This window comes from Pavona decussata, unplaced genomic scaffold (assembly GCF_977016875.1).
Source record: "Pavona decussata unplaced genomic scaffold, jaPavDecu1.1 SCAFFOLD_344, whole genome shotgun sequence".
Lineage (NCBI taxonomy): Eukaryota > Metazoa > Cnidaria > Anthozoa > Scleractinia > Agariciidae > Pavona > Pavona decussata.
This window is the reverse complement of record NW_028145729.1, coordinates 595001-611464: the sequence shown is the minus strand read 5'-3', so window position 1 is coordinate 611464 and position 16464 is coordinate 595001. Positions and strand designations below refer to the sequence as shown.

The window sequence follows — 16464 nt, the reverse complement described above, 5'->3', positions numbered from 1 at the left end:
GTGATAAATCGTTATGTGTAAATCAACTCAGGCTAAATCGGCCAAACAAAATTCGGCCCAATAAATCGGCACGCGTGCGTTAACCTTGGGCTCACACAAGTACTAGAAAAGGCTACCAAAAAAAAAAAGCTAAGATATACTAGTAAAAATAAGACATATTGGATTAAGAAACGTTCTCTGGTTAAAAAGATTAAAAACATGAGCTTTCGGCTATCAAATAGAACCAGAAAGATATATAACATCCGCCTAGGTTTATAATGTTCGCCTGAAAAATTTACTTTGTCTGTGTTATATATCCCAGAGTGCTCAAGCATACAGTCATGCTAGGACATCAACCTGGATGAACCAGAAAGATATATAACATCCGCCTAGGTTTATAATGTTCGCCTGAAAAAATTTACATTGTCTGTGTTATATATCCCAGAGTGCTCAAGCATACAGTCATGCTAGGACATCAACCTGGATGAACCAGAAAGATATATAACATCCGCCTAGGTTTATAATGTTCGCCTGAAAAATTTACATTGTCTGTGTTATATATCCCAGAGCGCTCAAGCATACAGTCATGCTAGGACATCAACCTGGATGAACCCCCGGGGGGTACTCCGAAACAAAATGGATAGGGGCGTGCGGCGCCCGCTTCCCAAAACCTTTACCCTATTTATGACCAAAATCTGCGATTTTCCCTACCCTTTTTATGACCTGACCAAAAATTTGATACCCTATTTATAACCTGATAGTTCCTGGTCAACTTCAGTTCAAAAACCCCTGGAGTCCAGCGCGTGACCGGAGCGCATGACAAGCCATTGCGGCACGTACACAGTTGCTGTAAACATCATGATGAAGAAGTAGCTTCTTCAAAAAGAAAAAAACAAAAAACAAATTCAAGACTAAAGTGCAAAAATTGATACCCTATATATTACCAAAATGGCGGCAAAATGGCTAAAATTGATACCCTATTTATGACCAAAGCGGCTGAAAAACCATACCCTTTGTTGCCGCGCATATCTATTTAGCCCATATAAGGGAGTACCCCCCCCCCCTCCGGGGATGAGCCAGAAAAGATATATAACATCCGCCAGTGTTTGTAATGTTCACCTAAAAATATTATATTGTTGCTGTTATATATCCCAAAGCACTTTTGCTTAAAAGCATACAGTCATGCTAGGACTTCAATCTGGCTGAACCAGAAAGGTTATAATTGACATCCGTCTAAGTTTATAATGTGCGCCTAAAAAATCAAATCATTTATGTTATATATCTCAGATGAAGCACCTGAGCATAGAACAATGTTAGGACTTCACCTTAGATTTCCTAGAAGTGGTAATAAAAGTAATATTTGTTTTAGTTTTATTGTTTACCTCTGAACAAATTATTTCTACTGGTTACAATGATGCTTTACCCTGGATGGACCAGAAAGGATTTAACATCCGCCTTTCAGGGATAATATTATATTGTTTTTGTTGTATATCCCAGAAGCACTACAGGATACAGTTTTCATTGGACCTCAACCCGGGTCAGCCAATAAGACAATACAGTGTTTCTTTAGAATGGCCTCTTAAATAATCCAGAAATTAGGATGATATTGTACATGTGTTACCCAGAAGAAATCACTCTACAAAAAATATCAGGATTAAACTAAAATGTCCGCCTGGTTTTACATGCATCTAAAAGTTAAGCTTAATGAGCCGCAATTCAAAGGATACTGACCTTTTCTAAATTCAGTAAAATCATGCCCTACAATTTGAGAAAAATAATATTCGGGACTGGATTTTCGTGCTTCGTCTTAGTTCATAACATCTTTTCGACGGACGCTTGAAGTTAACACCGGAACAATTTTTCCGTAAAGAGCAAATAATTCGTACATCGATATCTTTGAAGCAAAACGGTGAGTTGATCTTGATTTCGCAGCAGACCTTGCTTAGTGATCTTCGCTGGTCTTGACCGAATTAAATCGACTGATCAGATGCAATAATCGTTATGTTGACTACTTTGGAACTGGGGCGACGGATGACTAACACAACGCTAAATAAAGATGCATATGACAGCTTTTTCTTTGATCCTTCGATCTAAAAGCCCGCCATTTTTATCCGCGAACATTTGCCGCTTACGGATTACTTGGCCTTACCTCATGAAATGTGCTCCGTGAAAATTACGTCTTACATAATCGCACGATCGAAGAACAACAAACTCTCTCAAGGGCTCACTTGAACACAATTCAATTCCAAGAAAGTCGAAAGTTGCCATATAGCTTGTCCATGAGAAAGGAGAAGAACGAGCTACTTGATTAGCCATCCAAAAGATAGCTACCAAGAAGTACTTTTATCCCTCGTATTATTCAGTTAGGTTTTTTTTTTTTTCATTTTTTGCAAGAAACGCTTTGACAGTTGTTCTCTGTTTTGACTTTGTGGGGCATTTTTAATCCTGGGCTAAAATTCGGAGAAAACAAAACACTTCAGATTTCCTTTTTCCACTTCCTTTAGTGACCTCAAGGTTCTCACCTTTCCGCTTTGCTTGGTGTATTGAGAATATATCATACTGTCTGAAATCTAAGATTACCGTCCATTACGGCACTTTTAAAACAAAATTCCGCTTTATGAAATAAGAAACTTCGTCTTACATTTAAAATACTGATAGAGAGGTTAGTGACAAAACATTCGTTGACGTTTATTTTACGAAAATGTATTGGTTTGCTGCCTTTAAGGACTGACAAGAACATATATTGGTCAATGAGAATAATGTATTACTCCGTAAGTGATACAGGCATAGCACTCGGAAAAAATCCGAGTGCTCCTATCAGGAGTCGAACCTAAGACCTTCCGATTTCTAGTTCGGATGCTCTACCACTGAGCTACAGGAGACTCGTGGGAGCTAAGACCATTGACTGACTAGGTTCATGGGACAAACATCCTGCATACTGCTAGGATTGGAATGTCATGTGTGGCATATGCGCAATGGACATAAATGTGATGGGATATTTTTTATATTGGTCAAAATATGAAATGTATAAACAATTAAATGCAGTTACTTTCTTTCTTGACGATCCTTTCAATATCAGCCCATGACGGCGGATTGAGTGATGTTTGTTGTTGAGCAGAATGTAGATCTGAGATTAAGGCCGCCAGAATATCAACAGATATAGATGAATATGAACTGAGCTTGATATATCTGTTGATAAAACCAAACATTCATTTCCACTCGCCACCAACGTAGCACTTCGGTTTCATTGGAATCAAACCCCTTTAAACGGCATCAGTAAAGTAATTAAGTTACAGCAAGTGTAAATGAACATTTTTTCTTTTCGAATCCTTTGGCAATAAACTGAACAGCACGCCAAACGGAATCCCAACAAGCCACAATAAGTAATATAGCACGTCTCAGATGAGCCAGTAGAAATCATGAAATGACGACTCATCATCATGGGCCTCCTTCCGTCTCGTGAGACGATGGGATGTGCCTTGTTGCAGAACAACGTCTGTGATGACTATGTAGTGTCCTATCTTCGAATGCCGGCAATTGATCAGTTTGTTGCAGTTGACGTAGATGAAAACAGAGTCATTCCGTGGTGTTGATACCTTCCTCTTCTATCTCTTCGTTACATGGTGTTGGAGACGGTTCGCTTCTGCTTTTTCCACCGCTTTTTACACTCCTTTTACCATTACATTTCGCCTCATTGTATGAGTGTTTATTGACAAGAAAGGACGCTCAACAAAGAGGCGAATCCAGGCAAAGGACCCGTTAGAGGGAAAAAGGCGAGCAGAGCAAGCTGTGGTGAACACTTTGCCGATTTTTTTGCGCCTTATATTCCGCCCCATGCATTATGAAGACCTTGTTTACGGACTGAGCCAGGCGCCTTTCTTTCTAATAAAGGCGTTTACTACACTCAGAACTGGTCAGTCCGACCCTTCGGTATGTAAATAGAACGCAATGTTTTGAAGGATATGAAATGGCACAATTTGAAAGGGAAACGCACCATTTTGAAGCAATTTAATGGATTGGCGTATAACCATACAGTCTTTCAAAATGGTGCACTCTGTTTGTGACTGACCGGACTGGCCAGGGATTTCTGACAAGTAGGAAAGAAAAGTAAGTTTGCTGGCTGAAAATAGGTCTATTTTTGTCCATTTTTTCCCTGCAAAATTGTGTCAGTTAACGGTAAATTTTTCATACCATAACAAAAATAATAATTAATCCCACGTTTGGGAACTAAATGTCAATTGCTTCCTTTCATCGACAATTATTTGTTGGTAAAGAATATGCATACTTCAAGCTATGCAGCTTCACTCTGACGATTAAAAATGATCATCAATGAATTCTAGATATACTAGGCTAACTGTCCCCGCGATCCTTGAAACCTTCAGTGCATGGCTTGTTATAACTCTTTCTCTCTCACTCATTCACTCTATTCACTCATTCATTTCAAGTGCTTCCTCAGTTTCTTCTTTTTCTCAGTGAATGATGCTGAGATGAATTACTGAATTTTGTTTACCTTTTGCTATATGTCACTTCTCAACCATGTTAATCCTTTGTTTCTCCAGAGACTTGCAAGAGCTGACGCCTTTTCCAGCTTTTGTTTCATTTCTTGGACATTCTAACTACTTTTCCCAAATCATGCCGAAAAAAACAACAACAACAACAACAACAGCAGAAAAACAAGTGCCTGTATCGGACGAAATCGTGAGGCCATATTCTTCCAAAACTTACCTTGGCTGAATCAAAAACACTGTCCGATTTGGCGATCGCTCGGCTTGAAATTAAAACCTTAAAGGCACTAGGTCTTTTCTCTAAATCGTAGATTAACTGCGATGTTTCCGGACTTGGAACTATATTTCACATGGTGAAAAGTGTTAAAAATAGATCGATTTAGACGAACTTGAAAAGACTGCACGCGAGTCATAAATTTTCCGGAAACCCCATATATTGTGAGTTGATTCACACCTTCCAACGTTCAATGAATTTGCCCGCCAGGATCAGATTAAAACAGTTCTATTTTAATTTTAAGATTTCATTCACAGCCACTCTGAAAAAAGTGTTTTTTTTTTTGTCTTAAAACTGTTTTATTTGTACTCAAAATTGTCCTTAAAATGACCTTAATATAAACGTACATAGCATTAAGTTTCGTGGCAAAATGGATGAGTATTTCTGACCCCCTTTACGCTAGAAGTTTATTAATTTTTTCAGATATAGCTAATTTTAAGAACTGCTGATGCAATTCAGTGGTTCTACTTTATGCTTCCTTATCCCTGAACTTTTAGCGAAGTTTTCTCAAGATGGAAACATCTTTTGAACAGAAAAATGTTTTGACGTGCACAACAATGGCCGCCGGCAACATAAATCCGACCATTACAGCAATGTGTCCAACCATGTCCACGTATAAGTAAGAAGTGTGAACTCAGTGTTTCAGTTATTTATTTGGAACAATAGCGTAGGACACCCAGAGATCGGTTCATATCAATTTGAGTACGATGAATCTATTGTTAGTCTAATTTTATTTTCATTAAATTAAAGTAACAAATATACTGGACGTTAAAACTGAAACAAGAAAATGAGTCTTGAGACACTATCTCTCCGTTGCCTTTAAATTGCTTTTTAACATTTGCGACGTTTTTGTTTTAATCTTTAAAGTACTTTCCCCTGAATCTACCCTAAAAAGACTTTATAATTAAGTTGCATACATGGATTCTGTTTTGTTCATCCTGCGTTGTCTCTGCACGGAAACGTAAACGGTATTAATTTAACACTCAGTAATAAAATCGTGGGTAGAGAAGTTGTTCAACTCGGTTTCTTGGTACAAAATGAATCTGATGTATTCTTTTCACATTTTCCACACACGAGACTAGCAAAACAAATCAAAGGCAGTGAAAATACTTTTGACGATAGCCTTCATTTTAACGGTTGCACTTAAAGTTTTTATCGGCGAATTAAAGTATTTGATATACAGAATGGAATAAATTGAGGTTTAGCTTTGATCAAAAAAGGGGTTAATTTTCTAAAACTCAAAACAAGCGTATGTCCGGTTGAAAAAAGTATTCTTTCTAAGAACTCCCTCAAAAGTTCCGGTTTTCAGATCAGAAAGTTAAGTCAATCTAGTCCTTTTTACCAGATTCCTTAGAGTCAAACACGCCGGACTAAAAATGCTATCATGATTATAGCAAATAATTGATTGTCATCTAAAACTCAGACATTAGTTCAGGAGACTCGTATTGTCCAAAGTAAAATCCATATCAGTATCACTATTATAGCAAAACAAACACATCTCCACCTGGCCCCGTGTTGATGACATGCACCAAGGGAATGTCGTTTATTTCGCATTTACTTGCTCTACCGTGGGAAATTTTCGTCTCCTTTTGTTATTGAAATGGTGCTGACAAAGCGCGACTTAAGTGTAAAGAAGAATCAACTGAGAACTGAAGCAGGCAAACAATGGAAACAATACCTGTTATGTTTTCTACAGCACGTGGATTACAAGAGAACGACTTAAACTTTCTAAAACGGTCAATGTAAAACTGATTAGCGGACTTTAACACTAAAAGCTGCGATGAAAACTGACTTCAGCCCAGTAAAATCAATGAAATTGTCATGTCAATACAGCACACGTGCTCAAAAAGCCTCGACGCCCGCTCTCAAGAGCCCGGGATTGTCGTTTTGCTTTTGTTTTAAACTTTTGAATGTACAAGTAGCACAGCCATAATTATATGAAGTGAATCGCGTGCGGCTCAGCCAATCAGATTCGCCTGGTCTCACACTCTTCACGCGCCGCTGAAGGCGGGAAACAATGAAAACGACGGTTATCGTGTGACTCTAAGCGCTCGACTAATCACAGGCGACTGTTCCCACCGTTGTGGCTTTGTGTATGAAGCCAGCATTGTTCTCTGCAGCAAGCCGATTGTCAGTAGTCAGGTGTTTGTAAATAAAACTCATCTAATGTCGGCACACGACCCCGATTTTTTCCTACGACTGATGAATATAAATGCGCTGCTTCATGCATGTCGGACAGTTCGCGACAAACGCTCACAGAGTCAACATCTCCGAAAAAATTATTCGAAAAACTCATTTCTAAACGCGAAAAACATGGCCGTCGAATGCGTGGACAGTTCTGTTTACGTTAGCAAGATTCTTTCTGAAAGACGAAAGGTGAGTTTTGATTTCAAATTCATCGTCTTTTAATCGCTGATGTGACATTTTTTGCACGGGACATGAGTGTAAATTTTAAAACTCGTTACTGAAGAAATTAAGTTTTACCACAGGTAACCAAAGCGTATGTGACACAGGTTACCATGCAAGCGTGATTTAAGAGTTTGTATGGAGTTAAAATTAAATCAAAATTTAGACAACAATATTCCCACAAAACTCACCAAAAATATAGTAAAGTCTGAAAAATCTTACTTGGTGTGTTTTGCTGTGTTTTCAATGCTTTTCAGTGCTTCTAAACGCTGTTTGTCGTTGTTTGTCGAAGAGTGAAAAAGAGCAAAATATCATTCGCGAACTCACGGGCAAACTAAAAGTAAAACTCGAGGGAAGTATAGTCCCATAAGGAATTTGTTTGTGTAAGATTTATTTCAAAGCAAGCGCAGTGAAGAGCAGTGGTTGACTTCGTAATAATTTTTTACACATTTTTAATCCACGTGCTGTAGAAAACATAACAGGTATTGTTTCCATTGTTTGCCTGCTTCAGTTCTCAGTTGATTCTTCTTTACACTTAAGTCGCGCTTTGTCAGCATCATTTCAATAACAAAAGGAGAAGAAAATTTCCAACGGTAGAGCGAGTCGCCAACTAAATGCGATATAAACGACATTTCCTTGGTGCATGTCATCAACACGGGGGCAGGTGGAGATGTGTTTGTTTTGCTATAATAGTGACACTGATATGGATTTTAGTTTGGACAATACGAGTCTCGTGAACAAATGTCTGAGTTTTAAATGACAATCAATTATTTGCTATCATTATGATAGCATTTTTAGTCAGGCGTATATGACTCTAAGGAATCTTGTAAAAAGGACTAGATTGACTTAACTTTCTGATCTGAAAACCGGAACTTTTGAGCGAGTTCTTAGAAAGAATGCTTTTTTTCAACCGGACATAGACTTGTATTGAGTTTTTTAAAATAAACCCTTTTTTGATATAAGCTAAACCCCAATTTATTCCATTCTGTATATAAAATACTTTAACTCGCGGATAAAAACTTTAAGTGTAACCGTTAAAATGAAGGCTATCGTCAAAAGTATTTTCACTGCCTTTGATTTGTATTCTCTCGTGATGTTTTCCTGAAGTGCCCATTTCGTGAGTTCCCGTTGCTAAGGACTTCAAAGCTTATATTGGCGTCACGTGATTTATCGTGATCTTTGTATTGCGTTTCGTGTTTTGATAAATAGGCAGTGCATCTCGCTTAATTCACAACTGTTAGTACCTGTTACAGCGAAGAGGAAGAAAGGTACAAATAAGTATCGAAAATCGATCCCACTCCAAAAGTATAGGTTGGTTGAACTTCATATTGCTTATTTTTCTTTGACTCTGAGTGTCAATCGTTGGTTTCAAAACGTATTCATCTGTGAACATTTCTCGCCTTTTTGGAATAAAAAAAATTTCTCAGCAGTGCAGTGAACGTGTTGCTTTTTTGAGAATTCAATGGTTAAGTAATTAGTATATTTCATTTATCCTGCTTTGACGTGTACTGTTATTATATTCTTTTAAGGAACTTTTTCTTCCACAGTTTGTGAATGCGAAAATGAGATCGAAGGAATACGCTAATGAAAAAATCTGGGCGGAAATTTCACAGTTTTAAACCTGAATTTCTATGTATCCAATGTCACTTTTTTGGAATTAAAGGAAAAAAAGAACCCGCAATCTACAACCTTGGACTCGTGTGCTGGAAAAAATCCTCCCTCCCCTCATTTCAATGTTGTTGCAGAAATTGTCGCTCCATGGATTGAGTCGACAACTCCAACATTGAACGGGCGCGCAGGGGAATTTTCCAAGACAATAAATCCACCATTGTAGTTTCGCGAACTGTTGGTCTATGATTAATAATTTTGCGTTGATATTTGCTTTACAGGTCACTCATCAGAAACAAGAAGGAGACTCTAAGCAAAGCATGGATAAAAGAAGTGCAATCTCTCAAAGCAACAAATCAAGAAGTCTTTCCTTGGAATCCGTGGATGCAATTGAAACAGTGGCTAGAAAACTAAGAGACATTGGCGACAATTTAAATCAGTCATACAAGAAGCAGCGTGGTCGAGTGGTTAGGGCGCCGGACTTGAAATGCGGAGGTCCCGGGTTCAAGTCCCGCTCTGACCACTAGATGGAGTTGTTTCTCGGTAGCCCCAAAGTTCAACTCTTCGGCCTCGCTTGTAAATAGCCAACTGGTTTGCCTCCTGCCAGTTGGGATTTTTAACCATGTTATTTTCAATTTCAATTATTTCTTTGTAACGTTTAATGCTCGGCCCCACTATAGCACTTGTGCTATAAACACTGCCGAGGGTAAACAAAGGTTATTATTTGTTTTATTGTTATACGAACAACCTCCATTCAGCGGAATAAGGGAGGCAAATGCCGCGCCATGCGTAGATTGGAAAGGCTGCTTGGATATTTGCGTTTTGGTTGTTAAAGCAACAAGTGAAAAATCATAGAGAAAAGAAGATGGAGATGAAGAAGACGTGTGTGAGAAGATAACTATTGGAAAAGGGAAAATGTGATCCCGAATAGTGGGACTTTGATTCTCAGTAAAAGGAACAATTTTGTGACTTATACTCAGAAAGGAGTAGATATTGAACATTACTACTCAACACATTTTTTTACACTGCCCAAATATGGTCGTGGTGCGCTGAATATTCGTCGTCCGTAGTCAACAGATATCCAGCGATATACGTAATTTCCTGTTCCGGGAGAAAAATGGAAAAATAAAGATCGCCTCCAGATTTTCTGCAATAAAACTGTAGATATTGAACATTACTACTCAACACATTTTTTTACACTGCCCAAATATGGTCGTGGTGCGCTGAATATTCGTCGTCCGTAGTCAACAGATATCCAGCGATATACGTAATTTCCTGTTCCGGGAGAAAAATGGAAAAATAAAGATCGCCTCCAGATTTTCTGCAATAAAACTGTGCTTGTTATCAATGTGTTGAATATAGATAAAACAATTCTCCCTCTCGATCTTGAGGAATATCCCCTGATTATAGTCAACTCGGTCTGCGGCCTCAGGCGATATACCGCGCGATTTGGCAGGATAATTGTTAAGTAGTAGTAGATCGGAAATGAAGAAATGAAACAGATAGACTAAATAAGAGAATGAATTTCGATTGAATAACGTTTACATAAAATGTTGCTATACATGAACAAGTAATTACGGAGGATCAGTGCCAAATTCTACATAATATTTAAGAATTGTTGAAGATATATATTGTGATCAATCCTCTCGAAAAACATTGAAATAATTTTCACATCTCTACACCTTTGTTTCAAATGTGCTTGAGCGATATGATTCAAATATTTTAAATGAAATACATATTAAGTCAGTCAATAACATTACGTTTATACTGACCTCCTGGTGACTCAGACCACTTATTTACTCCTTCGGTCTCAGGCCGAGTATGTGAACATATTTTGTTTAAAACACTGCAATTTTCAAGCGGTCACTGGAATACACCTGCTCGGATACAAGCATGACCGAAACGAGAATAATTTGCGTAAAGCTTGCTTACGGCTGAAATAGATTTATTTCAAAAAGTAAAAATCACTGTTTTGTGAAACGATGAGCTAAATTTAGATTAACCAATAGGATGGCATTTTCTCAATAGTGCATTTATTGATGTAAGCGTATCTTTCTTTGTTTCAGCGTGTTTAAAGTGACAGTTGAGTCTTTTGAGTGACTCATGAATAAATCTTATTGGTTGTATTTTACTTACAAGTGTCAGAAGCGGTACCGCGCGAATGCCTTTGATTTGGGAAGCTGTTAAGCTGCCATTTTTGTCTAGTTTAAATTTAAAAAAGTCTTCTTCCTCCAACACTGGCACAGCATAATAACAGCAATAAAAGCAATTTCATTATCAATTCTGGTAATAAAAAAATCTTTCCATCCAGATAGAAATTACAACAAGATGCCCCTCTAATGGCATTACACGGAATGCTTAATGTAGCCCCAATTATTCCCCATTGTATGTTTCGCAGATATTTAAAAAATATCCTCCCTTGGCCATTGAAATAATTGTCTGAATGGTTTTATTCAGATATATTGCGTGATACTTATCGTTGTATCGTTGTGTTACTAGGAATCATACCAGAAATAAGTATGCAATAACGTCATGACCCCGCTGAACTGGCCTGGCCTCCTCTAGCTCTAATCCTTCGCGTTGATCATTCGATCTGTTTTTTAAAGCGGATTTTCTTTGCTGTGAACTCTCCCAATTTCCGCCGTTTTAACTGTCGAGTACTACCTAGAAGTTATTATTTCGATTTACTGCTTGAAAAAGATTGGTTTTCTCTCTGAAAACGGCAGATCCGGAGTCTTAAATTCAGACATGTGGCCGCCATTGAACGAAAACAACTTTTCCAAATGATGATTTGCTTTGACGTCACACAAGTAGAGATGAGTGGGCCCCCTCCCTCGTGATATACGCGCAGATAATGGAGTTTGATTGGGCCGCTTTTGTTCAAGACAATCAAAACAATAGATCCCTTCTGGGAGAGGGAAGAATTTAATCTAGTTTTAATGAATAAATCAAACGATGATTTGACGTCACACAGAAGTGATGAGTGGGTCCCCTCTCTAGAGATATGTGCCTGAAAAATAGATTTTGATTGGGCCGCTTCTGTTGAAGACAATCAGAACAATATATCCTTACTAGGGGAGGACAGAGTTTAATGCATAAATTAATGTGCACATTTATGACACCGATGAAGAAAACAAAGATACCCGACCGAAACCTAGACACGTCATGCCCTGCGGGCATTCCGTGTAATAAATTGTACGTTTGGAGAAAAACTGACTATTGCTATATTCAAGTTGTTCCGTACAATGGAAGCTTAATTGCATGTAGTGGACTACTGCACGAAAGCGATATTTTCAATTTTTTTTTTATATTTAACATAAGAAAAGCTTGTTGTATCAAGGGTTTTTTTTCAATAATTAAGTGATGAGTGATATTAATGAAAAAGTAATTTAGTGCATGTTCATGGCTTGAAATATGAGTTTGTCTAAATGTCTAAATAATCGATTCAACTTGTTGCAAGTGGTGAGAAACACCGTTCGAGATTATACGGAAAGAGCATTTCGAGCAGAGAAACGCAGAATATTGTTTCAATCCGTTTATTGCTCAAAGAAAAAAGTTGTTTAGGTAGATAATTTGTTTTCAGGTGTAACATTATAATTATAAATGTTCTATCCAAGTGCGATTATGTACAGGATAACAAAATTATTAACACATATATGTTTTTTCATCAGAACACAATTCTAAAATGAAAAACCGCATCGTTACCATAGGTATTTATATCTGTTGTATAAATGTTAACCCTTTTAAGGTTTTTTTTTAGACATCATTTTACGGTATCATGAAAACAAACTTTCAGCGCTGATGTATTTTCGAGAAAATTATTTCATAAATGTTGAGATCTGCATGAGTCCTTTTGGAACGTTCGCCTCCTTTTATATTTTCTATGAAAGTAATTTTCCTTCTGACCATTTTGCTATTTGAAAAGGATTATTAAATGCATTTGTATTTCACAGCTGTATGAATAATGAGAGGAAAGAGCGAATTTACTTTTTTTTGTTGATTTGAGTCACACTCATATATAATCGCAGCAGAGAAAATTTGGGATTTAAGCGGAATCAAACATCACACATTTACCATTGAATATAATGGTGTTGAGTTTGCAGTCAGTTAAAGTTGAATCGGCACAAGAGCTTATTGTTTGAGTTGCTGCCATTTTTGGTTTGGTTATCAATAACTGCGTTCTCAGTCATCCTCGATGACTGTTTATGATGTTGTCGAGATTTTTAATTTTTTACTTTGAAGCCGTGATAATTATTGAACGAAGCATATTATGCATTTAATCAAGAGCCTTACGTTTGACTTGAAAGAAAGATAAAATTGTGACGTCTTTTTTTCTTTTCTCTATTGGGAAAGGAAATCGCAAATTGAACCGTTTTGCTTGATCGCTCGCCCTTACTTTCAAGTAATCGGTGTTACTGATAAAACACTTTATCATATTATATCGTTTTAGAACACAAAACGAACTCTGAAGTTTCCGATTTCCACATTGCAGTTCAGCCTTATAAACCCATAACATAAAACGTCTCTGTTTTAGGTCCAACTTGTTTTATTAAAAACTGGATCATTGTATAATGTAATTCGAGGGATTTGATTGGCTTAGCGGCCATGGTATATGAACTATTATTCTATGCCCGAGAAATAGAGACCATGACCTTCTATGTAATCAGCAAAATCTAGCGAAATTTCCTGTTGTTGTTGTTGTTGTTTTTTTAATAAAACAATTATTCCACTCGCGCTTGTTGGATATGAGATCATCATAGCCAAGTCAGCGCTGCGCGCCCTCATCAATTGCTGTTTAGTCTTTTCTACAGTAAAGCGCGCGCGTTCAGAAATTAATCAGGGGGGTTGTAAAACAAATAAACCCCTTTCCGGCTTACTGATATATCGGAGGGTAATGCACTCGGCCTTAAGATTGCCCTCAAAATTTCACCATTGGCCGAGAAGCAAACTGTTCAGCTTTCTGACAATCTTTCAGCTTGGGGTATTATCGTCTGATATTCAGTGATATACCAGCCGCGTGAAGGGGTTTATTTACTAACTGAAATCATGTCAAGTTTGTAAGTTATGCAAATCAGAAACATCTTTGTAGCAAATATTTCTTTTTCTATCAGGCCTGTCAGATATTTTCAGTTATGGTAACGGGGAAGTCTTTAAAAAAATAGTATTTACAATTTCGAAGTAAACCTTTTCACTTTCTTTGCTTGATAACAACACAACAAAAATATGAAATTTCATTTTGCAAGTATTGAAACTCAAACGACACCTCACTTGACCACGACAACTCACTCAAACTTAAACGAAAACTCACTTGATCGTGAATAGTCATTATTTATGATTTGTAAATCTTTCAGCGTTAAAATTTACAGAATTAAACGGTGGAATTGAATAAACTTGGTACAGTGTAGTCAGTAACATGGCAAGTAGTAAAGGACTGCTAGATTTGCACTACGTGAAAATACTGACTAACCCAGCTTATAGTATACTATTAGCCTCAAAAAATTAAAAAAATGTTATGAAAAATATTTTTGCGTTGTCACTGAAGAAAACAGTAAATCATATCTTTATTTTCTCACAGTCATTTGGATTACATTCGGTTTCCACTAACTGTCAGTGCGGTTACAGGTCCTTTACTTGAAATAAGACAATTGACGTCAATTTTATTTTTAACTCTGAGTAACGCTCTCTCATCCATTTGAGAACGTATCTAAAAGACGAGGGACAGCTGAGAAAGCCTTTACGACCTCATCACGCGGATTATCTTGTGACTTCAGCTTCTAACAGTTTTCGAAACAGTGACAACTGATAGATTGTACGTACATAGCCGAGGTAAGCGCTGAACCGAATTTTCTTTACATTCTTAAAAACGTGCTTATTTTTTCATTTATCTGAAGGGCGCTTTCTTAACTATTTAATTTTATTTACTGGGAAAACTCACAAAACGAAAGCAAATTAGGCTTTTAATTTATTTTCCGAAGATAAGTATTCCATCCAGATAATGTTTTACTGGCGTTGTTACTGCTTTTGCAGACTCAAACGTATTATCTTAGTCTGTGAAACTTCAGTCGCGTTGGATAAAATTCATGACCAAACACGAATTAAAAGCTGTCAAATTCATCCACGAAGAAGATGTCACAGGCGGATATCTGCTCAGAAGACCCTATTCGCCTCAGAAATTGGGATTTAATTGTAAAGAAAATCCAGAGTTTTCCCCGGCAAAATGTCCCCTCCAAATTTCGTAACAATGGAAAATAATTCATATCGTTTTCGGAGCTCGAGGGGCAAGTATGCCAGTATTATTAACGGCGCGAAATGAGAATTGCTAGCATTTTCGTAAAGCGATTATCAACTCGTAAATTCGGCTTCATTTTCTAAAGCATTCTGCAACTAAATTTTAATGATCTAAATATCTGAACAGATCAAAATTTACCTTCAAAAATCCACAAAACGATTTGGGATCATTCGTGACAAGATTTAAGTATTTTGTTTAAATGCTCTCGCTTGGTGTCCCTGTTGTATTAATATTTACAATTTACTTTGAGAGGTGAATATCATAAAGTTACAACAACCTCTCAGATCAGAGATTAGCTATTCTTAGCCGAAAAGTTGATGTATTGAAAGCATTTAAAGTTTGGTGATGTGAGATCAGGGCCATCAATATTCATGTCCAAAAGTGAAAATAACCTATGTTTCGTTTTCCGAACTATTGAAAAACAAATACGCGTCATGCGTAATGAACTTGTGTTTTTCCCTTTATGTTTATTGTGTTATGAACAAAAAAGTTTACTATTGAATTACCGTTCAAACGTCACTGACAATTTCGTGGGAAGGGCTATAGCATGAGGTAATTTTTTTCTAGACCAGTTCTTCGCGAAATATTTTTTGTGTTAATGGCAAGCTCTTTTCCTTTTTTCATTGACCAGGAACTTTCCAAAAAATCGAGGTATTAATTTCAGGCTACAATAATTCACTTTTAAGTGAACTCAAATCAAACTTGATTTTAAGTACATTGATTCTCAGTGCATGACCCATGGCGGCGAGTCAACCCGACAAAGTAAAACAATTTGATGGCACACCTTCTGACGAAGGGAAGTTGGATTTTGACGATGATACCTTAAGGGGTATGTAACAATTTCATGTCTTCCAGTTCTTGCACCGCTAGAGTTGTCTTCTGACTAGGTAACATGTTGCTATGTGCATTGTGCGGTTATCTGGCCTCGGTTGTTCAAAGAGCGCATAGCTCTATCGAGTGGATAAAATGTACTCCCACTAAAATGCCGAAAACTTCGCCTATATATAACCTACGCGCACGCAAGACTAAAATGGGTATAATTGCGGTCGTGCACGCGGCCAGGATTCACTGAATCACAGAGACATTTATTGGGTCAATTTGGTCGGATAGCGACTTATCCGCTTGATAAAGTTACCGCTCTTTGAACAACTGTGGCCTGGTGGTTAACTCGTCGTGGCTAGAGGCGACACACTCTGGTCTCCAAATGACAGGCACTACTAAGGTATGTGGAAGATGTTGCGAGGCCAGTGAAACGTAGTTCAGAAACAACAGGCAACTTCCTCATTGAAAAGAGAAGCCCCTTTAATAGCTTCAATGTCTCAGTGCCAATAGCTAAGTGAACCCAAAAAGAATAGTAAGGCATTTTGAGAGAGGAAATAAGATGTGTTTTAAAAATATTGATT

The 16464-nt window shown here is 37.4% G+C and overlaps 1 protein-coding gene and 1 non-coding gene across 3 annotated transcripts in view; one reads left to right on the top strand and one right to left on the bottom strand.

The window, feature by feature from the left end:
- Positions 1-2788: 2788 nt before the first annotated feature.
- On the bottom strand, positions 2789-2861 carry Trnas-aga (transfer RNA serine (anticodon AGA)). Its single transcript has one exon. It is a non-coding gene; the product is annotated as a tRNA-Ser (tRNA).
- Positions 2862-14494: 11633 nt separating this feature from the next.
- LOC146453225 (uncharacterized) overlaps positions 14495-16464 on the top strand; it is a 97316-nt gene continuing 95346 nt past the window's right edge. Inside the window, exons 1-2 of one of the 2 annotated variants that reach the window (XM_085096868.1) lie at positions 14495-14598; positions 15790-15890. In XM_085096868.1, coding sequence (XP_084952994.1) covers positions 15800-15890 — 91 coding nt within the window. In that variant the 5' untranslated portion in view covers positions 14495-14598; positions 15790-15799. Of the gene's footprint in view, positions 14599-15697; positions 15891-16464 lie in introns of those variants that run through there. The other variant, XM_085096867.1, reaches the window with a different exon arrangement.